Source organism: Microcebus murinus, chromosome 21 (genome assembly GCF_040939455.1).
Source record: "Microcebus murinus isolate Inina chromosome 21, M.murinus_Inina_mat1.0, whole genome shotgun sequence".
Classification (NCBI taxonomy): domain Eukaryota; kingdom Metazoa; phylum Chordata; class Mammalia; order Primates; family Cheirogaleidae; genus Microcebus; species Microcebus murinus.
The window spans coordinates 3,832,550-3,859,804 of record NC_134124.1 but is presented as its reverse complement, the minus strand read 5'-3'; the positions used below and the strand labels follow the sequence as shown (position 1 = coordinate 3,859,804).

The window sequence follows — 27,255 nt, the reverse complement described above, 5'->3', positions numbered from 1 at the left end:
ATCAAAGCAGGAGAAAAGTATACCTGCAAAGGACATTGATTGCTCTGTGCTTTCAACATCCCTCCTTCCTTCACTCCCCAATGTTTGAGAAAGGAGTTCTTTTCACTTCAGTGATGAGGCTGTTGTTTTGTTATTTGCTATTAATCACAGTACTTTAAGCTCTCTGGCCTTGGGAAATGTGGGGATCTTAAGAGAGACTATAACCAAATACAGCCTATCAGAAATTTCGACTTAAAGTTTTCTAATGTCAACTGTAAAAACAGAGCTTTGTCTTTCTCAGATAGTGAAGAGCCACTCTCAGTGGCTCTGTTTACTAGTCTTGTACAGAAGACTGATCAAAAAGAATGAAACTCATGCAAAATGAGTCTTTGTATCCTAGGGTCTAGTAGATTCTGAGTCTAGCTCTATCCTTGCCTTTCCAATGGTTTATTTTTGAGTGCCATTTCAGTCCCCTTTTTTGTCTAAGCTTCCTCACAGCCAAAGAGTCCTGATAAATAAACCTCCAACATGTTAACAATGCCTATCTCTGGATGAGGCATTATGGGTGAAGTAATTTTTTTTCTTCTTCTTTCTAGTGGTTTCCATATTATAGATATACAATAAATTACATTTATATTTTTATGTGAATTTCTTATTCTCTTAATGTAAGAAAAAGGTAAACCCAGTTATTTGAACTTGCCAAACAGGATTAATCTAGAGTTATTATTTTTGTAATATCGATTGATAATGTTATAACAAGCTTTTCATTAGATAAAAAGTTACCTCATTTCATAGGTAATTTCTCCCTTATACATGCAAGATATCTTAAATTCTGTAAATTGTGAAACGTGTTTTAACCAGAACATTATTTCCAACACATACATCTTAACTTGATCACAATTTTAGAATGAAAGATTATGATTTAACATTTTCATGTTTCTGACTTTAACTCTGGTAAACTTCCTATCAAAGGCAAATAATGTTACAAATCAGGTAAATAGTTTTTCTTTAATTCAAGGGCACTGTTACATCGAACAATGAACTTAGATGTTCAGATGTAATTTCACGCTCAGGATGCTCCTTTCAGATCAATTTGTTTAAATAAATATATGAATAGGTTGCTCTGGTCAATTTGACAATCTCATTTCTTAGATCTGCTCTAGAGATTGTGTCTTTGGAAACTTCAATAAAGACACTATTTTGGGGAGTATCCCTATACCAAAATTTCTTTACATAGACCTAAAGAAGAAATAAAATAAAAAGCTTTAAGTAACAAATGTTTTCATTTCTGCACTGGAGTGACTCTGATTAGGCTTATAAACCTTCAAGTAAAAGCCACTAAAAAAGGCATCAATCTTACCTCATCTGACAGATTGTCAACTCTATACAAACTGGGATGAGTTGTGAGCATAAGGTAAACCAAGGGCTGATTTTTCACTTGACACATAGCAAAAATGCGTTCATCTAGACGTGCATTTGTCCCAGTCTGGAATGATTTCTGTAAGAAAAAACAACCCCCATCCATCCCAAAAAAGATATTTAAAAAATACACACAAAACTTTGTAAATGTCAGTTGTTAAAAGAATCTCTTCAGACAAATACACTGTTAATCATTCTTTAAAAAATATCTTTTAAGAAGTCACATACATCTATTAAATTGTGGGTATAGCGCCACCTAAAACTCATGAGAAATGAACTAACTGATCATGGTAAAGTTATTTGATCTCCGTGGTGTTTGTTTCCTAATCAGTGAAATAGATCTAAACGTGTAACAATCTATGCAATATCACAGGAAGGATAAAGTTATACTGCAAATGACAAAATAAAGGCATATATCAAGGACAAAAAAGATATACATTAAGTGTTCCATAAATGCTGGGTGATGATTAATAGTGGCTGTCATTGTTTTTCCCACAGTTAGAGAAATTAAACAATGTAACAAAGCTTACAAATCAATAAGGAAAAATAATAGTACACATGAGGACAGGTGCTTAGTAGAATAAAGTTAATAAGTAATTTTAAGATTTAACCAGTATTACCTTTATGGAGAATAATGAATTTATAAGGTAAGGTTTTTGTCTTTTTTTTTGGGACACAGTCTCACTCTGTTGCCATGGCGTCAGCCCAGCTCACAGCAATCTCAAACTCCTGGGCTCAAGCAAACCTCCTGCCTCAGCCTCCTGAGGCATGCACCACCATACCTAGCTAATTTTTTCTGTATATTTTTAGTTGGCCAATTAATTTCTTTCTATTTTTATTTTTATTTCATAATTATTTTTTTTTGAGACAGAGTCTTGCTTTGTTGTCCAAGCTAGAGTGAGTACCGTGCTGTCAGCCTAGCTCACAGTAACCTCAAACTCCTGCGCTCAAGCAATCCTGCTGCCTCAGCCTCCCAAGTAGCTGGGACTACAGGCATGCACCACCATGTCTGGCTCATTTTTTCTATATATATTAGTTGGCCAATTAATTTCTTTCTATTTATAGTAGAGACGGGGTCTTGCTCTTGCTCAGGCTGGTTTTGAACTCCTGATCTCAAGCAATCCGCCCACCTCGGCCTCCCAGAGCGCTAGGATTACAGGTGTGAGCCACCCCATCCGGCCTAATTTCTTTCTATTTAGTAGAGACGGGGTCTCACTCTTGCTCAGGCTGGTCTCGAACTCCTGGGCTCAAATGATCCTCCTGCCCTGGCCTCCCAGAGTGCTAGGATTATAGGCATGAGCGACCGCACCCAGCCTAGGGTAAAGTTTTAAGTATTCCAACTGATGGATAGGAGTGAAGGAGGCAGAAAAGCAATGAAATTATGCATTAAAACAAGGCAATGACATAAATAACGGAAGATTAGAAAAGACTGCTGGCCGGGTGTGATGGCTCACGCCTGTAATCCTAGCACTCTGGGAGGCCTAGGCAGGAAGATACACAGACTGGTGTATTAGTCTCTTTCCCAAATTGCCTTTCTCTTAAGTTTATTTTCCATAAACTCACATTACACATTTTTTCCAGTCAGGTTTACTTTGAACAATATTTCACTGCCACATGTTCTAAGGTCCTGGTCACTCCCTCATCATTCTACAGGGCACCTCAGGTAATTGCAAAATTGTCCTTTAAAAATACAGCGTACTTCACTACCACCAATGTAATGCTTATGCATACGGTTTTCCGTGGAGAAAGGAAGTGGAAAATATACACTTTGCTGTTTAGGTTTCTCTGCAGAAAAGTCATCTAGAAATAGTAACATTAGTCATTCCAGAGCAGCACAGAAAGTCTGAGATCGAGCTCTACTGCTTGATTTACTTTCATTTGTCATGACAGATCCTATAGAAATTGAGGATTTGAAGGCAGGATAAAGTGCTGCTCCTGCATTCCAAAGACACCATAGACTACTGAGAAGTCATTTAAAAGAATGTTAGGTTTAAAGGGACTCAGATTTTAACCAAACCAACATCCACTTTTACTGATATGTGAACCAGGGCCCATGACTTGCCCATGGTCACATGGATAAGGCCAGGCAGGACGTCAAATATGGCTCTGTCACTGAAGTCACTGGTTATCACTTAACAAATTCCAGTTCCTGGGCACTCCAGACGACCATTTAACCAATTAAGCGCAACCCCTGTACAGTCTCTGCAGTCAAATGCCTTGAGATATTTTACTTTCTTGCCACTACTGTGAGATTCTTTCTTTCAAAGTGAAACCACACCTAAAGTAGCTATTCCTTTTCCCCACTGCAAAGCTTGGACTGGAAACTCCACCAGCCACAGGATCGCCTGAGCTCCCTCCCTGTCCAGGAATTCCCAGCAAGCTGGTCTGCAGCTCCAGCGCCTGCGCCCGTTGACCCAGCAAAAGGCTGTACTGCATGACCTAGCAGGGATGGGCAAGGCAACATAGAGACCAAGATCCCAAGGAACTGGTCACCACTTCCAGAAGGGACAGTCGGGGCAACTAACTTGCCGCTGCTTTTACTAACCCAAAGGTGACCACAGTAGAGGCAACCAGGACCCATCAAAGGACTGGGGAAATCCCATTCTCACTTTTTCTGGCGCCAGATGCAGCTTCCCAAAATATACAATTCTTATTTGGAAAAGTAGAAAACTGATTATCATTTGAATGTTTGATAACATCACTGAATATGTGACTCAGTGAGCACCTCTTATGAACAAGGCACTTGCTTTAAATGAGTTATTTGTAACTTTCTTTCGTTATAAATTCCTTCAAAGTCCAAATAAGAGGTAGGGTCCCTGTCCTCAGAAAATTTAACCAGTATAAAATAATTTATACAATATTTAGGGGTTTATAGGATAAAAACGTTGGCTTTTATGTTTTCATTGGTTAATTTCTATTTTTGTTTTTCTTACCTGTTTAAGGAGCGCCAACACAAACAGTGGGAAAAGCCGCAAAGAAAAAGGAACCATGAGTCCAGGCTGCTGGTTACTTAGGACTGAAGAACGGTAGGCTGAGAGAGAGTCGATGACCGCATTCACTAGTGCATCTCGAGCGTCACTCAGACTGGCCGTCATAGACCTGTCAACAGCTAATTGAGGTGAGGGTAGGGACAAGAGAGAAATAAGACACAAGCTGAGTTACTCCATTGTTAAGGATAGAAGAGATAATCTTTAAAAAACATACTCTGTCTTTCTCCAATTTATTACACACACAATAAGGTAAAACACATACAGCAATTAAAAGCACACTCTAGAGAATGATGCCAACCTCTGGGCTTCCTGAGCCTCAGTTTCCTCATCTGTAAAATGGGAAAATTATATTCCATTGATCTAAGATGTTACTGATTGTGATCCACTACTTTATTTATATACAAATGAGAAAGAAAAACCACTGCAATTAAACATATCAATGCTTTCCTGTCACACACAGTTTTATTTTATAGTTATGGAAAAAGCTCTTAGAGAGTTATTATTATCATTTTTTTTTTGCTCTGTCAGTAAAGGTCTGCTGTATAGAGAGTTATTTAGATAGATTTTCATCACCTGTCATGCCACACAGTTTATATGCATTTTTGCATAAAAATCTTTTTCTTTTTTTTTTTTAATTTTTTTTTTTTGAGACAGAGTCTCACTTTGTTGTCCAGGCTAGAGTGAGTGCCGTGGTGTCAGCCTAGCTCACAGCAACCTCAAACTCCTGGGCTCGAGTGATCCTTCTGCCTCAGCCTCCCGAGTAGCTGGGACTACAGGCATGCGCCGCTATGCCCGGCTAATTTTTTTTTTTTATATATATATCAGTTGGCCAATTAATTTCTTTCTGTTTATAGTAGAGACGGGGTCTCGCTCTTACTCAGGCTGGTTTTGAACTCCTGACCTTGAGCAATCCGCCCGCCTCGGCCTCCCAAGAGCTAGGATTACAGGCGTGAGCCACAGCGCCCGGCCTAAAAATCTTTTTCTATGTTCATAACAATACTTCAGAAAACTTTTTTTCAATGCTAAAAAACACCATCATTGTTTTGAAGACTTCTCAAACTAAACTAAACTCAATCCATGAGGTATCAGAAATACATTCAATAAAGACTATTATAACTAAAATTAGCACACAGGGACAAAAGAATGAAGAATGTTGGGCTGGGTGCTGTGGCTCACACCTGTAATATCAGCACTCTGGGACACCAAAGTGGGAGGATCACTTCAGCTCAGGAGTTCAAGACCAGCCTGAGCAAGAAGACCCATCTCTACCAAAAATAGAAAAAATTGTCCAGGTGTAGTGGCTCACGCCTGTAATCCTAGCCCTCTGTGAGGATAAGGTGGGCGGAATGCTCGAGGTCAGGAGTTCAAAACCAGCCTGAGCAAGACCCCGTCTCTACCAAAAATATCAAGAAATTAATTGACCAACTAAAAATATATATACAAAAAATTAGCCGGGCATGGTGGTGCATGCCTGTAGTCCCAGCTACTCAGGAGGCTGAGGTAGGAGGATCACTTGAACCCAGTAGTTTGAGGTTGCAGTGAGCTAGGCTGATGCCACAGCACTGTAGCCCCAGCAACAGAGTAAGACTCTGTCTCAAAAAAAAAAAAAAAGTATCTGCAGCAGATCTTTTCAATCAGATAATTACTTAGTGGGCACCCAGGGATCCAAAATATTGAACTGTGAAGCTAATATTGCAAATAATAATAATAACACTTGAGAAATATTTACAAGAGGTGATAACAACTCTTACCCATATTGGCCAATAAGCCTGAAATTGCTTGAACATCAGCTCCAAGAAAGACTTCATTCAGAGTTGAAACTACTGGCAAACACAAAGTATGGACACGAATTCTTCTTTCACCTTTGGGGAAATGGCATGAAATACATGAAGTATAGAAAGGGGCAACTATTAATATATATATATATATATATAAAAGATTAAAGTCACTTGGAAAAATCATTTCAATTTAGAATGAAGTAGAATTATATAGAAAGCAGACACAGTATCAAACATTTTATTTTTTCTTTTTCTTTTTTTTTTTTTTGAGACAGAGTCTCACTTTGTTGCCCAGGCTAGAGTGAGTGCCATGGTGTCAGCCTCGCTCACAGCAACCTCAATCTCCTGTGCTCAAGCGATCCTCCTGCCTCAGCCTCCCGAGTAGCTGGGACTACAGGCATGCACCACCATGCCCGGCCAATTTTTTGTATATATATTTTTAGTTGGTCAATTAATTTCTTTCTATTTTTGGTAGAGACGGGGTCTCGCTCAGGCTGGTTTCGAACTCCTGACCTTGAGCAATCTGCCCGCCTCGGCCTCCCAAAGTGCTAGGATTACAGGCGTGAGCCACCGCGCCTGGCCAAACATTTTATTTTTTAACTCTGAAATTCTTTTCATTCTTTTCATTTGCTTTTTCAAATTCTTTTCACTTTTTAATAATAAATTACAGGGCTTATATTCAAATGATAAAATGCTAAATTTTTGAAAACATCTTTGATAAACTTTTTGGTAATAAAAATTTTTAGTTAAATACATAAGACATCACTACTCAAAAATAAATTCTGTGGCCTGTTTTGACACATATAAAGTCCAAAAAATTCTTACACCTTTTCTTCAATCATAGAAAAAAAAATTTTAAATACATTAATAGTCACAATACTTTTTCTTCAGTAATTACCCAGAATAATAATCAATAAATACAAGAAGCAAAATAAAAAATTAGAGAATCATCAAATATAAGCTAAACTTTAAAAAATTATATTCAGCAAGATCCTAATACATGAAAGGAAAACAAGTAAAAAACCCCAAAAAACGAGAGATGATACACTACAACCTAACATGACACATAAAGACTAATGAAAAAAAAAAGATTAAATGACATATATATATGAGGAGCTCATATAAACTCTTTTTTTTTTTTTTTGAGACAGTCTTACTCTGTTGCCCTGGCTACAGTGCAGTGGCGTCACCCTAGCTCACTGCAACCTCAAACTACTGGGCTCAAATGATCCTTCCGTCTCAGTCTCCCAAGTAGCTGTGACTACAGGCACACACCACCATGCCTGTCTAATTTTTACATTTTTTGTGGAGAATGGGTCTTGCTATGTTGCTCAGGCTCATCTTGACCTTCTAGCCTCAAGCATTCTCCTGACTTAGCCTCCCAAAGTGCTGGGATTACAGACATGAGCCACTGCACCTGGCCAACAAGATTTTTCTAAACAGTTTAACTCTATATCCTATATCCATTTCTAGAAAGTTATATTAGAGAAATCATCTGAAATGACATGAAGATTTGTATACAAGGAAAGAAATTTCAAACACATTTTTCAAAGAAGCAAAACATTAGAAACAAGCTAATTTTTTTAAATATAAAGAAGTTAATAAATTATGGGGCCAGGTGTGGTGGTTCATGCCTATCATCCCAGTACTTTGGAGGCCAAGGCAATAGACTTCTTGAGGCCAGAAGGTCAAGATGACCTTGGGTAACCTAGTGACACCCCTGTCTACAGAAAAAATTTAAAAATTAGCTGGGCATGGTGGGGATGGCTGGGAGGTGGGAGGCTGAGGCAAGAGAATCACTTGAGTCCAGGAGCTGGAAGTTGCAGTGAGCTGTGATCACATCAATACACTCTAGCCACAGTGAGGACCCTGATTGAAAAAATAAAAATAAAAAAAAATAAAAGAACCACCCCAACCAGCTCTTTTATCCCCTTCCCTTGACTTATTTTTCTCCTTAATTATTATCATTATATAACATACTATTATTTTATTTATTTATCCTGTTTATGGATTGTCCCTCCTAAGCTCCTTAAGCTCTATGAGGAAAGGGGCTGGGCGCAGTGGCTCACGCCTGCAACCCTAGCTCTCTGGGAGGCTGAGGCAGGCGCACTGCTTGAGGTCAGGAGTTCAAAACTAGCCGGAGCAAGAGCGAGACCCCGTCTCTAATATAAATAGAAAGAAATTAATTGGTCAACAAATATATAGAGAAAAAATTAGTCGGGCATGGGGGCACATGACTGTAGTCCCAGCTACTTGGGAGGCTGAGGCAGCAGGATTGCTTGAGCCCAGGAGTTTGAGGTTGCTGTGAGCTAGGCTGACACACGGCACTCACTCTAGCCTGGGCAACAAAGTGAGACTCTGTCACACACACAAAAAAAGCTCTATGAGGAAAGGGATTTGCTAAATTCAGATTTATTAACTCCTGTATCAGAGTGTCTGATACATAGTAGACTCTCAATAAATATCTGTTCAACAAATGAATAAATAAAATGGTTTAGGAAAATCAATGCCAAACATCTTGGCTTTACCAAGAATAGAAGCAAATCTCTTATGATTAGGAATACTCTTTTTGGCTTAGTAACAATAAGTAATCACCTCCAAAGAAGGAAGAGTTTATCATAAGCCACAGAGTACACAACCACATCAAAAATACACCTCTTGAAGTATTCAGAGCAGCGAAAAAAGAAAATAAAAAATAAAAAAAAATACACCTTTACAACAACTTATGCTTATAGTTAATACTATACTGTACACTTAAAAATTTGTTAAGAGGGTAGATCTCATGTTAATGTGACTGCTACCATAATAAGAACAAACAAACAAAAACTTACCTTTGCTGGATGTATATAAGAGTGCTGACTGAAAAGAAACCAACTGAGTGTCAGTAAGACTCTCCTCTACTGACATCTGCACTGCATACCCAGCATCTGGGTTAACATTGGGCAAAGACAGTAAGTCTGTTGACCGAACAAAGAAATTCCCATGGAAAGTATGAATGGAAAGACCTAGAAGAGAAAAAATTATCAAAATAACTTATATATACCTACATATTGATATTTACATTTATCCTAGTCACTTATCAGATTGGCAGAAAGTTAAAAAGTTTAGACAATACACAGTACTTATTGAGGTTGAGGGGTAATGGGTGTCTTTTAAAATAAAGGTGGTATGCCGGGTGCGGTGGCTCATGGCTGTAATCCTAGCACTCTGGGAGGCTGAGGCGGGTGGATTGCTCGAGGTCAGAGTTTGAAACCAGCCTGAGCAAGAGTGAGGCCCTATCTCTACTAAAAGTTGAAAGAAATTAATTGGCCAATTAAAATATATATAGAAAAACTTAGCCAGGCATGGTGGCACATGCCTGTAGTCCCAGTTACCTGGGAGGCTGAGGCAGAAGGATCCCTTGAGCCAGGAGTTTGAGGTTGCCATGAGCTAGGCTGACACCACGGCACTCTAGCCTGGGCAACACAGTGATACTCTGTCTCAAAAATAAATAAATAAATGAAATAAAATAAAGGTGGTAATACAAATATTCATAAAAATATTTTGGACGAATATTTGCCAATACCTGTCAAACATCTAAATGGATACTTATTTTGACCTTAGCTATCCCATATCTAAGAATTTATCCTACAGTCTGGGTGCGGTGGTTCACGCCTGTAATCCTAGCATTCTGGGAGGCCTAGGCGGGCGGATTGCTTGAGGTCAGGAGTTCAAAACCAGCCTTAGCAAGAGGGAGACCCCATCTCTACTATAAACAGAAAGAAATTAATTGACCAACTAATATATAGAGAAAAAAATTAGCTGGGCATGGTGGATTGCTTGAGCCCAGGACTTTGAGGTTGCTGTGAGCTAGGCTGATGCCATGGCACTCAATCTAGCCTGGGCAACAAAGCGAGACTCTGTCTCAAAAAAAAAAAAAATTATCCTATAGATATACTCTTTCTTTTTTTTTATTTATTTATTTATTTATTTATTTTTTTAGAGACGGGGTCTCGCTCTTGCTCAGGCTGGTTTTGAACTCCTGACCTTGAGCAATCCGCCCGCCTCGGCCTCCCAAGAGCTAGGATTACAGGCGTGAGCCACAGCGCCCGGCCGAGATATACTCTTTCAAGTGTCAAATTTGCACAAGCAAAAAATTTTTTAGCAGATGTTTGTTACAGCAAAAAATTCAGAAATGCCATCAATGGGTATCAGTAGGAAAATAAATTGGTTTTTGCCACATGCATGCAAGCTTATACAGGAGGACTTTAGCTTTATCAATAATTTTTTAATTTTTTATAAGAACAGATATTTATTTTACTTGTGAAATAAAAACCAACTTTAAAACAATAATCAAAAAAAAAGAGGTCAGACAGTGGCTCAAGCTCGTAATCCTAGCATTTTAGGAGGTCGAGGTGGGAGAATCACTTGAGCCAGGAGTTCAAGATCAACATGAGCAACATAGTGAGACCCTGTCTCTATAAAAAATAGAAAAAGTAGCTGGGCATGGTGGCATGCACCTGTAGTCCCAGCTACTTGGGAGGCTGAGACCAAAGAATCACTTGAGCCCAGCAGTTTGAATCAGACCCTGTCTCAAAAACAAACAAACAAACAAAAACACCCAACAAAAACAATTAAAAAAAAAAGAAAAAGAACACTAGGCATGGTGGCACAGGCCTGGAGTTCCAGCTACTTGGGAGGCTAAGTCAGGAGAACCCCTTGAGCCCAGGGGTTGGAGACCAGTCTGGGCAATGTAGTGAGACCCTGTCTCTACAAATGAAAGAAAGGAAACAAGGAAGGGAGGAAAGGAGGAAAGAAAGAAAGGAAGGAAGAGAAGAAAAGAAAGGAAGATGAACAGATGGAAGGACAGGACAGGAAGAAGGAAGGATGGAAGAAAGCAAGGAAAGAATATACATATGTATATTCAAAAATAGAAAGGTGCACATGACATAGTGGTGCAGGAAAAAACAAGGCAGGTGCAATCTCCACTACATTTTTTTTTAAGACAGGGTCTTACTGTGTTACCTGCACTGTCATCATTGCTCACTGCAACCCCAAACTGCTGGACTTAAGCAATCCTCCTGCCTCAACCTCTCAAGTAGCTGGTACTACAGGCGCACCACCATGCTTAGCTAATTTTTTCTATTTTTAATAGAGATGGGAATCTCGATATTGCTCAGGCTGGTTTCAAACTCCTGACCTCAAGCAATCCTTCCACCTTGGCATTCCACAATGCCCTGACTATAGGAGTGAGCTTCCGCATCCAGCCTATTTTTTCTTTTTTCATTAAATTTACCAAGAGTATGCATTTGATGTGTAATGAAATTCATGATAAAAAATAAAAAGGGAAAAGGATAGTTCATTGACAAACTCTTTATGCAAAGTGAGGTATATATAAATTAGCCTCTTGCTAAGTAGAAAAAGTCTTAAAAGCCACGTATGATGTACATTTCCCCTAACTTATACCCAGTAAGTGCAGAAATAAATAGTTTTTAGGTCTTTCAATCTTGAATGAATGGGATCCAATAAATGTGCCCTCTAAAACATAAACATTAAAACAACTATTAGAATAACAAATGAATTAATCAAGGCTGCGTATTTATAGTGATGGATAATAAAGAACTTCAGGCTGGGTGTGATGGCTCACGCCTACAATCCTAGCACTCTGGGAGGCCGCGGCTGGAGACCTCACGGTCAGGAGTTCGAAACCAGCCTAAGCAAGAGCAAGACCCCATCTCTACTAAAAATAGAAAGAAATTAATTAGCTAACTAAAAATATATAGAAAAAATTAGCCGGGCATGGTGGCACATGCTTGGAGTCCCAGCTACCTGGGAGGCTGAGGCAGGAGGATTGCTTGAGCCCAGGAATTTGAGGTTGCAGTGAGCTAGGCTAACGCCATGGCACTCTAGCCCGGGCAACAGAGCAAGACTTTGTCTCAAAAATAAAATAAAAGAAAATATAATAATAATAAAATAAAATATAAAGAACCTCATATGGCACCTGATTTGACCAATACATTTCAATCTTCTGTAGCAGACAGATTAGTGGATCCTATTCTTTTCTTTGCTACAGATTTCATATAATCTTTCCAGTCTAAAAAATGATTGCCTCACACCCCTTATAGAGCAATAATATTTTAATATATGAATAAAAAATTAGAACCAGGTTGACAATGTGGTAAAATGAAAAACCAAAAATCAGGGCACAAATTAAAAGATCTCCCACTTCTGGTGATGGATTACAGTGATGCTTGCACAGTAAGAACGTACTTATTGCCACTGAGCTGTACAATTAAAAATGGATAAAATGGTAAATTTTATGTCATGTGTATTTTACAATTTTAAAAAATAAAAATAATTGTTTATTAATAAAAGATCTTGCATTACTATTGCTCAGTAAGAGGAATAAAAATTCATCAGTTATATGTTCTGTTTTCTGTAGAGATATAGTCTCTTTTTTTAAAAAATTGAGGTAAGTCACATACCACAAAATTCACCATTTTAAAACATACAATTCAAATAAAAATAAATAAAATGTAAAGTTCAGTGGTTTGTAGTATATTCACAATGTCACTATTTTTCATATCGTTTCTTCTCTTAATTGCATATTCCACAGAGTTAACAAAGGATCTTATTAGGGCAAATCCTATAAATAAGAATAGGCAAAAACATACATATTTACCGGTATCAAAAACATCATTCTCTCCTATGTAAAAAAATCGTCCCCACCTTTGGTGCAACGAATCCTCATGACTGCCTCAAAGCCAATCTTCCGAGTGAGGTATCTGTGTAGTTCCTTCTGCAATTTCTGTACTTGGACAGGGTTGTGGTGATGATGGTAAGAGGGGTAGTAATAGACACTACCGGCTGAATAACGAGAAATACAACCTGGAAAAGAACATGCATTCCTTTTAAATTGTGCCCTTAGCTACTTTTATTATAGCAAAGTAACTACAGGAATTTGAATCAATATTTCTTTAACTGTAAAAACAATATTTCAATATTGCTTAGTTAGGCTCTAAAAAAAGAATATTTCATTCCTTTAAATAGTAGTATAGAAATTTTTCTATTACTAATGTTTAGAATAGAAGACAATAAGGTTTACAATAGACTAAACTCTCCCAAGACAATTCTTTTACTTTGTCCTCTATTTAGAATACTATCATATAATTACCATTTTGACATTTATTTAATAAAAAAACAAAAAAATCATTAGAAAAAACTTACCCAGAGAAGCCAAATCAGAATACTGTCCACTGAGAAGGAATAAGTCAACAGCTACCTGCTGACCAGAACAGTCCAAGGCTAATTTCTTATAGAAGTCAGTGGATGGTGTCAGGTGTATTTCCTGTTAAAAATAAATTACAAAGTAATTTAAGTAAAATTTAAATGCAAATCTACATATACCAAGGTATTCACAACAGTTATCTCTGGGGATACTACAATAACCTTTTGTTCTTTGATATTAGCTGATTTTTCATTAAGAAGCATGTACTAGCTGGGTGTGGTAGCCCACACCTGTAATCCCAGCACTCTGGGAGGCTGAGGAGGGAGGATTGCTCAAGTTCAGGAGTTCGAAACCAGCCTCAGCAAGACCCCATCTCTACTAAAAATAGAAAGAAATGAATTGACCAATTAAAAATATATATACAAAAAACTAGCCGGGCATGGTGGTACATGCCTGTAGTTCCAGCTACTCGGGAGGCTGAGGCAGTAGGATCGATTGAGCACAGGAAATTGAGGTTGCTGTGAGCTACAGTGATGACACAGCAGTCACTCTAGCCTGGGCAACAAAGTGAGACTCTGTCTCAAAAAGAAGCATGTACTGCTTATGAATTTTCTATAAGTTGTTTTTTTTTAAATAGAGATAGAGTCTTGCCATGTTGCCCAGGCTGGTCTCAAACTCCTGGCCTCAAGCAATCTTCCACGTTGTCCTCCCAAAAGTACTGGGATCAGAGGTGTGAGCCACATGGCCATCCTGATTTTTCTATAAGTTTTTTATGTTTTGCTTTTAAAAAGAAAGAAATACATCTATTATATTAATAATTGGCAAAGATAATTATTATTGCAACTGAAATCTTTTAAATGCTCAGTATGCTGAAACTGTTCTAAACAATCCACATGAATATCTACTTAAGTCCTTTTAATTACCATAAAAGGTAGGCTCTATCATTATTTTCACTTTCTTTATAAGTGAAACAAAGGGGCAAAGAAATTATGCAATTATTCAAGTTCATATATGTAATAAGTAGTGGAACACAGGCAGTAGAACCCCAGGAATGACATCATAACCAGTATAGTATACTGGCCTCTCTCTTAATCTTTTGGAAAATATAGGTCTCAAATTGTAAGTTTATACACACAACACGCTCAAAAGAAATCCATGACCATCGACATACCAAATAATGACTATTCCTAACTGTTCATCTTTTTTTTTTTTTGAGACAGAGTCTCACTTTGTTGTCCAGGCTAGAGTGAGTGCCGTGGCGTCAGCCTAGCTCACAGCAACCTCAATCTCCTGGGCTCAAGCAATCCTGCTGCCTCAGCCTCTCGAGTAGCTGGGACTATAGGCATGCGCCAACATACCCGGCTAATTTTTTCTATATATATTAGTTGGCCAATTAATTTCTTTCTATTTATAGTAGAGACGGGGTCTTGCTCTTGCTCAGGCTGATTTCAAACTCCTGACCTTGAGCAATCCGCCCTCCTCGGCCTCCCAGAGTGCTAGGATTACAGGCGTGAGCCACTGCGCCCAGCCCAATTGTTCATCTTTGTCCCTAGCAAGCATATTCTCTTAGTCTCCCAGACTTTCTCATCAAAAGCAGGATGAACTGTTAGTGGCCAGCCAAAGATACTAAAAAAAAAAAGTGAGGGTGACTCAGGTAGAGAAAATGTAATAAAATCAAAAAGTCTACATAAAAGTGAAACCCTTCAGTAATTTCATTATATTCCTTCTTCCCAATAATTGAAAAATAAGCTCAAAAAAACAACTCTGTACTCAAAGGGAAGGAGCACCAGCATAAATCTTATATATTTTACAACTTTCTAACCTTAGCAGATGACCTTTGGTTGGGTTCCTCTCGTGGCTTCAGGGCTCCCACTCCAAGAGTTGGGAGTTGTGTTTGAAAGACAGACATTCGACCACCAGTTGGGGACATCAGCTTAAAGGCAGCCTGAAGTGCAGGACCCAAGGCACTCTGGGTTTCCAGAGTCTTGGTAAACATTTGCGGCAAAGTTTTCAGTAAATCTTGGACAAGCTTGTGAAATAAAGCAAGAAAACTCAAGAGTGTTAGAATTAAAAAATTTTTTTGCACATTAAGTCAGTTTCTAATACAACAGACAAGACACTGAGTCATGATGACGTTCAGAGAATCTACAGACACAATGAAGTTGGTCAACTGACAAGAAAGCCATTTTAAGTCAACATTATAAATTGGCAAGCAAGACATATCAAAGTTGGGGCCTTACAGTTCTTGCACATGCAATAGTCCAGCAAGACTATAAGTCCAAAATGTATCAAAAGAACCATCACAGTTTAGAGATTTGATATATTTTAATGCCATGAAATATGGCCTTCTCCATCACCTCTACATACTTTATTTTTATAAGTTCCAAAGTGAGTTTAACTGTTTCCTGTTGCAAAATCTAAGATATCCAGTATCTTTGCCAACTAGTAGAAATATGACTACAAAAGAAAAACAAAATAAAAAACAACTACCTATTCAGGTTAGGGTGTACAAATAAAGATAGTTAATGGGGAAAAAAATACTTTGCACTGTGGCACAGTCACCATTGCTAACAGCAGAGACCATAGACTTGCTAGTTAAAATGTTACCCCTACGGCATATATGCATGTACAGGGTAGACAACATCCCCCCTTCAGACACATTCTGTTCACCTCTCACTGCATTATGTCATGGCAATTTCCAGGCAGGTAATAAGAGTTTCTTCTGAACTGACCCCAATGACACTCTGTGAATCAAAAAAGCAAAGGGCACTGAAAGCAGCCTAGCTAATGTGCTTCTACGTAGTGACCAGAAGCTTTATGTCAGCAACCCTCCCAACTTCCCAAATGGCTGGCAAGACAGGTTTCCTTCAGGTGTTCTTCCTTTATGGAACAGGCTTATCTTCTAATCTACTACAAATAACTTGCTGCATTAGACTTAAAAATGATCAGCTCAAGGTCAAACTCAAGAGCTCTTCATCTAACGAATTCTAGCTAAGAGTAAATACAAAATGCTACACATCTTAGAAATGTCACAGAAAGAAGCAAAATTTTACTTAAAGTTCATTTCAAAAATATATTCTTTCAATATTTCAATTAAACATGTCAAGTAGCAAAATGTGCCTTACCTCTTTACTTTCATTTAAATTTACTAATAAGTTCTCTGGCATAGGTATAAAAACATCTGAAAGAATAAATACATATTTATTTTTAAACAAAATATAATTATTAAAGATGTTCCAAATACACAACACTGATGCAATTAACAACTCCCATACTTAAACAAAAACCATCTCCTTCACTATTATAGAATGTCTACATATGTCCAAAGAGTCATCAAAGGAACACTGATTCAAGTAGTTACTGTAAATATATTCTGCTGTTTAATACCTTGTGAAAGGTATACCCTCCCAACTAAAAAACACTGATTTGTAAGCACATTGATTTGTAAAGGTCTGCTTCTTAGGCTAAACACAACAATTTAGAATCTTGCTTTACCTTCTTCTTCTTCTTCTCTTTTAATGCCTGTCCATAGAAGCTAACCAAAGACATACTCTTGGCATTAAAAAAATTGTTGACTAACATGACACACAGGAATACTATGCCTTTATACAAAGGCAATACCACTCACCAATAGCTCTGTCATTCACAAAGCTAATGCTTTCTTATAAAGAAGGAAGGCAGCCACCAGTGCCTTTCCTAATGGGACTACAAAATGAAGTGAATCAGACAGAATACTAACCAACCACTTCAGGTGAGCCTCTCGGGATTCTCATTTATTCTCGCTTAGAAACTAAATTCCCTTTAGAAGGAATTAAACTGGGTGACAACGTGGGTGGCAGAGGATTATGAGAAGAATCATGTTTTACATTTCTATATTGTTTTTGATTATAAAAAATATGGATTATAAAGTTTGTAAAATTAATACCAACAAATAATTTGAAACATTAAATATTTACTTTAACGGTCACACAAAGATTCTACCATGTATTCTTTAGGCTTCTTCCCATTTTTTCCTTTATAATTAAAATTTTTTCAGTAACAGATTTGAGATATAATTCATATATCATAAAATTCACCCTTGCAAAGAGTACAATTCAGAGATTTTAAATACATTCAGAGTTGTACAGCCATCACCACTATCTAATTCAAGATCCTTATCATCATCTCAAAAAGAATCCCTGTAACCATTAAGTCATTCCTCATTTTCCCTCCCCCCAAGTTCCTGGAAACTATTAATCTACTTTCAGTCCCTATGTATTTGCATATTATGGATATTTCATATAAAGAGAACCATTATATATGTAGTCCTTTGTGATTGGCTTCTATCACTAAGCCTAATGTTTTCAAGATTCATCCATGTTGGCATGCATCAGTGCTTCATTCTTTTTTATTGCCAAATAACATCCACTGTATGGCTATGCTATGTTTTGTTTATCCATTCGTCAGAAGATTGACATATGAGTTGTTTCCACTTTTGGGGCCATGCAGCTATGAACATTAATGTACAAATTTATGTATGGACATGATTCTTTCAATTTTCTTGAGTATATATTTATTGAGTGGAATTGCTGGGTCATATGGTAACTCTACGTTTAACTTTTTGAGGAAATGCCAGACTATTTTCTACAGAGGCTGCACCATTTCACATTTCCCTCCCAGTGTATGAGAGTTCCAATTTCTCCATGGCCTCACCAATACTTGCTATTGTCCAGTTCTTTAATTTTAGCCATCCTAGTTGGTGTCAGGTGACATCTCGTATTTTTTGATTTGCATCTGCTTGTTGATTCATCTACTCATGTATTTATCAACCATTTATATATAGAGTATACTGAATATTATATATTATATATATAATATATATTATGTGTATAAATATAATTTGTTTATATATAAAATATATAAATATATATTTTTAAATATATATGTTATATATTAAATACACAAATATTCAAATCCTTTATCTACTCTTTTTTTTTGAGACAGAGTCTTGCTCTGTCGCCCCAGGTAGAGTGCAGTGGCATCATCATAGCTCACTGCAAACTCAAACTCCTGGGCTCAAGTGATCCTCCTGCCTCACCCTCCCCAGTAGCTGGGACTACAGGTACACACCACCCCACCTGGCTAATTTTTGTATTTTTAGTAAAGACAGGGTCTCAATCTTGCTCAGGCTGGTCTCAAACTCTTGAGTGCAAGGAATCCTCCCACTTCAGCCTCCTAGAGTGCTAGGATTACAGGCATGAGTCACTGCATCCAGCCCCTTTATCCATTCCTACCTATTGTCTTTTTTTGTTTTTTTTTGAGACAGAGTCTCACTTTGTTGCCCAGGCTAGACTGAGTGCCATGGCGTCAGCCTAGCTCACAGCAACCTCAAACTCCTGGGCTCAAGCAATCCTACTGCCTCAGCCTCCTGAGTAGCTGTGACTACAGGCATGCACCACCATGCCCAGCTAATTTTTTCTCTATATATTAGTTTGTCAATTAATTTCTTTCTATTTAGAGTAGAGACGGGGGTCTCGCTCTTGCTCAGGCTGGTTTCGAACTCCTGACCTTGAGCAATCAGGTCAACCTCCCAGAGTGCCTCAGCCTCCCAGAGTGCTAGGATTACAGGCGTGAGCCACCAGCGCCCAGCCTCTATTGTCTTTTTATTGTTAAATTGTAGGAGTTCTTGATGAAATCTAGATGTAAATTCTATATCAGATATGATTTCCAAATTTTGGAAACCCATTTTGTGGTTTGTCTTTTCATTTTCTTGGTGGTATTCTTCAATAGACAAAATGCTTGGAATACAGTGGTGAAAACAGAGCTCACTGCAGCCTTGAACTCCTCCTAGGCTTAAGTGAGCCTCCCACCTCAGTCTCCCAAGTAGCTGGGACTATAGGCACACACCAATCCAGCTGGCTAATTTTTAAATTTTTTGTAGAGGTGTGGATCTTGCTATAATATGTTGCCCAAGCTGGTCTCAAACTCCTGGCCTTAAACAATCCTACCACCTCAGCATCCCGAAGTGCTGGGATTACAGGTGTGAGCCACCATGCCCAGCCTTTAAATACTTTATGAATAAATTAATGGAACGAAAGGGGGAAAGCCTAAATTTTATCTGAGTTCTAACATTAATTTGCTTTTGTTATCTTGTTCAGAATTCATATTACCTCCATAACCCTGTATCTACTTCCATAAAATGAGAGATTGGTCTGAAAACCTCTTAGAATTCTAACAATCTTATGATTTTATACTCAAGAATTTCCTCAACATAGTAGATTCATACAATAGACCCCTAATCTGTCAAGTATTCGTAAAATATTTCTAACACTGAAAATTCCCAATGTCATTCAATAAATGTGTAACATATACCTTCAATATCTGAAACTATTAGCATCTGAGGTTGAGAGAGACCTTCTTGAAGACTGTAGAAATGGATTGTACTGTCAAATGTTATGAAGCCAATTTTTGTTCTGGTGTTGCCAGGAAGCCTAAAAACAAATTCAGAAGAGTATTTTATCAAGTTTTCCCACACACATACATACATAAACTATCTCCTAACAATTGCATGCAAATAACTAATTTAATATGGAAACTGGCCCAACATACACAAATGTTTAAACCACCCAATGTTAACAATGAAAACACATCTGACTCAAAGGGAAAACACTACATATAAGCCAATCAGCAAAAACAGCAATCCAAACCAATTATATCTATTATAAAGTTACATATAATCATTTAGGAAATAGTACGTAAAAAGAACTGGAAAACATATATAATACTTTTCAGATGATTTAAAGTTATTTTGTCAAGAATGTTTAAAAAAACTACCATATACCAACCCAAAAATGTAGTATAAATTTTGGTTGTGCATCTCTTATAATGTTATATGCATTTATATAAGAATAGAGGAACTAAAGCACCTATTTTAAAGAACTCAAATAAGTGGAACTACAGTTGCATAAAAGGAAAAACAAGCTGATTTTCACTCTTGTTTATGCTTGGATTAGTCAGTGGACTATCTCATAAATACACAATCCCCATATACAATCTACAACATTAAAAATACAAATGCTGGCAGGAACAAGGATACCTTTTCACCAAGGTGAGGGAATTACTCCATTTGTGATAAGATTTGGTCTTCCACATTCTTCCATACCACACTGGAGCACTATACTTCATTACACTGAAAGGTCACTCTAGCTTTTATGGATTACACTAAATATCTAAGAACCATTTGAAATATGTTATTTTAAGAGACTTAAGAGACATGAAAACCAAATGCAATCTTTGTACACTGTTTGGATTATTACTCCAACAAACCTACAGTACAAATACATTTTTGAGATAACTAGCAACAAAAAATGAACTGGGTATTACATCATATTATGGAATTATTGCTAATTTTCCTTGGAGTGATACCAGTATCATAGTTAGGGTTAAAAATTAGTCCCGTGGCTGGTCTCAACAGGCTCACACCTGTAATCCTAGCACTCTGGGACGCAGAGGTGGAAGGATTATTTGAGCTCAGGAGTTTGAGACCAGCCTGAGCAACAGCAAAACCCTGTCTCTACTAAAAATAGAAAAAGTTAGCCAGGTGTGATGGTGTACATCTGTAGTCCCAGCTACTCCAGAGACTGAGGCAGGAGGATCACTCAAGCCCAGGATTTTGAGGTTGAAGTGAGGTATGATGAGACCACTGCCCTCTATCCCAGGTGACAGAGCAAGACTGTCTCAAAAAAAAAAAAAAAAATGTAGTCCTGAATTATTTACAGGCAAAACAATATGCTGGCTGAGAGCTGCTTTAAAATTCTTAATAGGATAAAAAAGTGTGTGTGTGGAGGGGAAGGTTCAGATGAAGCAAGAACAGAAGAATGCTGAAGATAGTGAAGTTGGGGAATAGGCGCCTAGAGGTTCATTTCATTACATTATTCTTCCTGTTCACAATACTAACATTTCTAAGAGAAAATGAAGCCTAAGGTAACCACTAATCTAAGTGGTCTTTTAGAACATAGCTTTTTGTTTTGTATTTTGAAAACTACTTATTCTTTTGCAAACACTGTTAGTTTCAGATTTAAGGTGAATTGAGACACTTACAAATCCAGATTGTCTAACAAACTCTGGCAAACTGAATTCAAGTATCCAGTTTCAACTGCATTGTGAGACACGTCAAATACAAAGAGGTACACTGGAGGTTGAGGTGGTCGTAACTAAAGGAAAAAAAAGATCCTGTTAAGTACATCCAACAGGACTAAATTTAAACTTATCAATTGCCAGGTCCACGTATAGCAAAACAATAAAATAAGCATTATTTGCAGATTAAGTGGAGACTACAATGGGTAAAGCTATTCTATATTGTTTACAAATGCATACTTTAAAGAAAAATGAGTCTGTGATTGCCATAATTCAGAAGAGTGTTTTCTCTAGAACAGGAAGGGGAGGAAATATGATCAGAAGGGCTTCTGACAGTATTGTCAATGTTCAATTTATTGTTCAATTTATTGTTCTGGGTAGTGCTAACAAAAGTGTTTATAAGTATTTGGTAACTTGTATATTTATGTTTCATGGACTTTTTTATATGTGTGTTACATTTCACAATTTAGAGAAATTATAGTTCTAAAAATGACAAGTTAGCTTCAGCTGTTTATTTAACTAATACATTGTTCAGCCAAATTCCATAAAAATCTAAGACTCTGTATTTTAAACTTCTAAATCCAAAGACTTGCTTTCAATTCAACAAAAAGCATCAAATAACCGCAACCAGAACTGAGCAGGTAGTATACAGTCTTTCCTCATTATCTGCCCTCGAAGATAACAGTTCTAGGACCTACCTTGAATAACAAAATCCCCAGATGCTCAAGTTTCTTACATAAAAGGGCGTATTATTTGCATATAACCTATACACATCTTCTCATATATTTTATTTTATTTTATTTATTTATTTTTTTTTTTTTGAGACAGAGTCTCGCTTTCTTGCCTAGGCTAGAGTGAGTGCCGTGGCATCAGCCTAGCTCGCAGCAACCTCATACTCCTGGGCTCAAGCAATCCTCCTGCCTCAGCCTCCCGAGTAGCTGGGACTACAGGCATGCGCCACCTTGCCCGGCTGATTTTTATATTATATATATTAGTTGGCCAATTAATTTCTTTCTATTTTTATGGTAGAGACGGGGTCTCGCTCAGGCTGGTTTTGAACTCCTGACCTTGAGCAATCGGCCCGCCTCGGCCTCCCAGAGTGCTAGGATTACAGGCGTGAGCCACCGCACCCGGCCCTCATATATTTTAAATCATCTCTAGATTACTTATAATATCTAATACAATATAAATTATGTAAATAGTTGTTATATTATATTTTTTAATTTGTATTATTTTTATTGTTGTATTTTTTTTAATATTTTCAATCCACCGTTGGTTGAAACTGCAGATGTGAAACCAACTATAATAATTTTTATATGCATCACTTGCCAAATTCATAGAACCTGTCAACCAAGAGATAAGCCAGGAAGAAGCAAAAATCTCTTGCTATAGGAGAGTTTCCAAATTTAAAGGAAGTCAGGCTGGGTGCAGTGGCACTCGCCTGTAATCCCAGCAATATTGAAGGTCAAGGCAGGGGAATTACTTGAGCCTATGAGTTCAAGACCAGCCTGGGCAACATGGCAAGATTCCCTCTATACAAAAAAATAAAAATTAGCTTCTCACTAACATTGATTCTTCACTGAAGAAAAAGTAAATAAAAGTTTAAAAAAGATTATAACAATAATTATTTAAAATAAAAAATAAATAAATAAAATTAGCTGGGTGAGGTGACGTGCACCTGTGGTTCCAGCTACTTGGGAGGCTGAGGCAGGAGGATTGCTTAAACCCAGGAGTTCGAGGCTGGAGTGAGATGTGATTGCACCACTGCACTCCAGTCTGGACAACGATACCCTGTCTCTAAATAAAGAAAAAAGGAAAATCACTTTTGTAAACCTAGGAGATAAAAGGAAGCCAGGAAGGCCAATCCAGGGAACAAATGCTTCTGCTTTTTTGGTTTTAATTAAATAATGGAACACATAACTGCAGATAGCTATTACCAACTGCTTAAGTGCCGCAAAGTATTTTCTACATTGAATCTTCTCTGTGGTAAAAAGAGACTGGCCAAAATTAGCTGGACGCGGTAGGCGCCTGTAGCACCAGCTACTCGTGAGGCTGAGGTCGGATCGCTTGAGCCCGGAAGTTTGAGGTTGCAGTGAGCTAGGATTATACCACTGCACTCTACCCTTGTCAGCAGAGCAAGACCCTGTCTCTAAAAAAAAATTTTTTTAATTAAAAAATAAAAAGAAAGAAGACTGCCCCTCCCAATAAATTCCACATAATAATGGACCTAACTAACTAAAGGCACAAAAATACACTAAAATAATAAACTATCAAAAGTTAGTGTTATGTCTAATCTTCATATTCCCCTTTCCCTTGAAGGAATTATGGCACAGTGAAAAAGTAGCCAAATTCAAAGGTTTGGATTTTTACACAGCGTCTACCACTTACTAAGTATTTGGCAAGTCACTTAACCTAAGTCTGTTTTGAGACCCGTAAAACAGAATTAACAGCATTTCTCTTCGCTTTCTTCAGAGTATTATTTGTGATCGTCCAAAATGTAAGTGCTCCGTCCCAAGCAGTGGCTGACACCAGCACACTGGAAGGCCAAGGTGGGAGGATCACTTGAAGCCAAGAGTTTGAGACCTGTCTGGGCAACACAGTGAAACCCTGTCTCTGCAAAAAATACAGAAATTAGCTAGGCATGGTGGTGCATGCCTGCAGTCCCATTTACTTGGTAGGCTGTAGCAGGGGGGAGGATCGCTTGAGCCCAGGAGTTTGATACTGCAGTGAGCTATGATGACACCACTGCACTCTAGCTCAGGCAACAGGGCCATCCCCTGTCTCAAAAACAAACAAAACAAAAATACATATATATAAAAGTAAAATATAAAGTGTTAATTAAGCGCTAGGCATAAAAATTTTTAAAATGCAAGATCTCAAATACCCTCACAATTGTAGAAAAGTATAGTATTTGCAAAAGGATGTCCATCACAGCATTATTTACAATAGAAAAAAGCTGGATGTGGCTTAAAAGTAAATGTGATCCCAACATTATATTGCATATTTCAGGATGAATACACAAGAAACTTAAGAAGAACTTTGCATATACTTTTACTTTTCAAACATACCCTTGCATGCTAATAAACTACTTTTATAATGAATAAATATCATACTTTTATAAATTTAAAACCATAAAATTCTGTTAAAGGATGCTATGTTGTTTTTGGAAAACCTGGTATTACGAAATGAGCATACTGTATTAAAAATGAAAGTTTACCATGTATTCTGAAGGAGCCATAAACTCAACAGTAGCATTTTGAACTTCTGGTCTTCTGTGAGGTTCTCCATAAACTCTGGTCAAAGGGTTGTACATGAACTCTTCAGGAACTATATACAGTTAACAATACATATATTGATAAAACGGAAAGCATTAATGTAATCTATCTTGCATTTGGCCACTTTCTTAATTTAGAGGGTTATAAATAATTCCATGTAGGCTCTAAATTAAGAGATAAATTCACTTTTTTTAAAAAGTTCCATTCAAGTTCCTCACATATTAAATGGCAATAAATATTTCTCCCTTTTAGAACTACAGTCACTGTAACTTTTCTTTTCCTATGGCTTCATAGCCTTTGTCTTAAATCTTGCTAAACCTGCTCTCCTAAAATCGCTTGAAAAGGTGATAAAAACTCATTAAACAAAATCTGTATAAAAGAAAAAAAAAAAAAAAAAGAAAAGAAGGAAAAACTCATTAAATGTCAATTATTTTCTTAAATTTCCCAATTATAAAGGACATTAACATTTGACATATGAAACGTACAGACTCTGGTTGGACTTAGAAGCTATGATAAAACAACTTCGGAGGCCAAGCCCATGAGGGTTTAGTTAGCTTCATTAATTAAACAGCCTTTATGGCACATCACCAGGGGCCTACCACTTATGATACAATAGTGATCAAAGAGTATTTTTTAAATTAATTATCACTGTATCTGTCTTCCTTATAACTATTTAGAAATTTCAATTCCTATGTACCCTAGAGGGTAAGCTGTAGTTCATGAATTGGACTGCTTTGCATAAGAAAGGGGGCTTCAACTTTTATTATAATTTCATTTCTTATATTAAAGTACCCACACATAAGATTTTAAAGGTGTACTAAAGACTATATGTATACTTTCTGAATTATCATAGAGGAAAAAATATTCTTATCTTACTCTCCCTTTACTCAAAAAACAAACACAGGTAAACAATAAAACTGGCTTTTAAAATCTCTTATGTTGGCCAGGCGCAGTGGCTCACACCTCTAATACTAGCACTGGGAGGCCGAGGCGGGTGCATTGCTCAGGTCAGGAGTTCAAAACCAGCCTGAGCAAGAGTGAGACCCCATCTCTACTACAAATAGAAAGAAATTAATTGGCCAACTAATATATATAGAAAAAATTAGCCGGGCGTCGTGGTGCATGCCTGTAGTCCCAGCTACTCGGGAGGCTGAGGCAGGAGGATCACTTGAGCCCAGGAGTTTGAGGTTGCTGTGAGCCAGGCTGACGTCATGGCACTCACTCTAGCCTGGGCAACAAAATGAGACTCTGTCTCAAAAAACAAACAAACAAAAAAATCTCTTATATTTCTCTCTTTCCCAGCTCTTAATAAAATTTCCTCTCACACTGACACTTAATTTTCAATGTGGATATTGGCATATCCATTTTCTTGTCTAATCCTAAAAATGTTGTTGGCTGGAAGATATTCCTCAAACATAAACTGTGAAATAAGTTACTGAGAGAGATCTCTTTCTCCTCCTCACTTACTGAGCAAACTACATCCGACTAACCTTCTAGCACTGCCCACCTCCCTTCACACAGCAGTGAAAGAATTAGGCAGCAATTGTGCTGACTTACTTTCTTTCAGCCTAGAGGAAAGGCATGAGACAATTTCTAAATAAAAGTATTTCTTATTTTACTGGCTTAATACCATGAAATATACCACTTATTATATACCCAAAAATATAATAAATATAAAAAAGTGGTATCAAGGTATTATATTTTTTATTTTAAAAGTATATAATTATTGGCCGGGCGCTGTGGCTCACGCCTGTAATCCTAGCTCTTGGGAGGCCGAGGCGGGCGGATTGCTCGAGGTCAGGAGTTCAAAACCAGCCTGAGCAAGAGCGAGACCCCGTCTCTACTATAAATAGAAAGAAATTAATTGGCCAACTGATATATATATAAAAAAATTAGCCGGGCATGGTGGCGCATGCCTGTAGTCCCAGCTACTCGGGAGGCTGAGGCAGAAGGATCACTCAAGCCCAGGAGATTGAGGTTGCTGTGAGCTAGGCTGACGCCACGGCACTCACTCTAGCCTGGACAACAAAGTGAGACTCTGTCTCAAAAAAAAAAAAAAAAAAAAAAAAAAAAAAAAAAAAAGTATATAATTATTTATTTACAGTTAGCAACAGTATTCCCTGAGTGGAAAGATTGATTATAGGTAAATAAGAGGGATTTTTTTTAACTTCACATTTGTATTATCTGATTTCCCTACAATGCAAGTAGAAATTTTTTAATGTTTCAAAAAAGCATACCATCATTGATTCGGTAACATAAGTTACACTTCCATCTCCTTTGATCAAGAAAGCTGACAAAAGGGTTGATGTACGTTCTGCATGAACGGCATCTCACAATTGTACTGGAGGTAACCACAGGCAATTGCTGAAAAAACAGAACTAAGTTTTTAATGACGATGATCATCACGTTGAAAGGGTAATAAGCATTAATCCATCCCTTCTAAATAATTGTTGGAATATTACATTATAATATTATAATTTCAGAGAAAAAAC

At 37.4% G+C, this 27,255-nt stretch overlaps 1 protein-coding gene across 3 annotated transcripts in view; it reads right to left on the bottom strand.

The window, feature by feature from the left end:
* SEC24A (SEC24 homolog A, COPII component) overlaps window positions 1-27,255 on the bottom strand; it is a 64,859-nt gene that overhangs the window by 9,420 nt on the left and 28,184 nt on the right. For 2 of the 3 annotated variants that reach the window (XM_012762189.3, XM_012762191.3), the window contains 12 exons: window positions 27,001-27,127; window positions 24,706-24,815; window positions 21,453-21,565; window positions 19,725-19,843; window positions 16,499-16,554; window positions 15,196-15,402; window positions 13,373-13,493; window positions 12,875-13,033; window positions 8,998-9,171; window positions 6,140-6,250; window positions 4,332-4,507; window positions 1,340-1,477 (listed from right to left, as the gene is read on the bottom strand). In XM_012762189.3, coding sequence (XP_012617643.1) covers window positions 1,340-1,477; window positions 4,332-4,507; window positions 6,140-6,250; window positions 8,998-9,171; window positions 12,875-13,033; window positions 13,373-13,493; window positions 15,196-15,402; window positions 16,499-16,554; window positions 19,725-19,843; window positions 21,453-21,565; window positions 24,706-24,815; window positions 27,001-27,127 — 1,611 coding nt within the window. Of the gene's footprint in view, window positions 1-1,339; window positions 1,478-4,331; window positions 4,508-6,139; window positions 6,251-8,997; window positions 9,172-12,874; window positions 13,034-13,372; window positions 13,494-15,195; window positions 15,403-16,043; window positions 16,118-16,498; window positions 16,555-19,724; window positions 19,844-21,452; window positions 21,566-24,705; window positions 24,816-27,000; window positions 27,128-27,255 lie in introns of those variants that run through there. The other variant, XM_012762193.3, reaches the window with a different exon arrangement.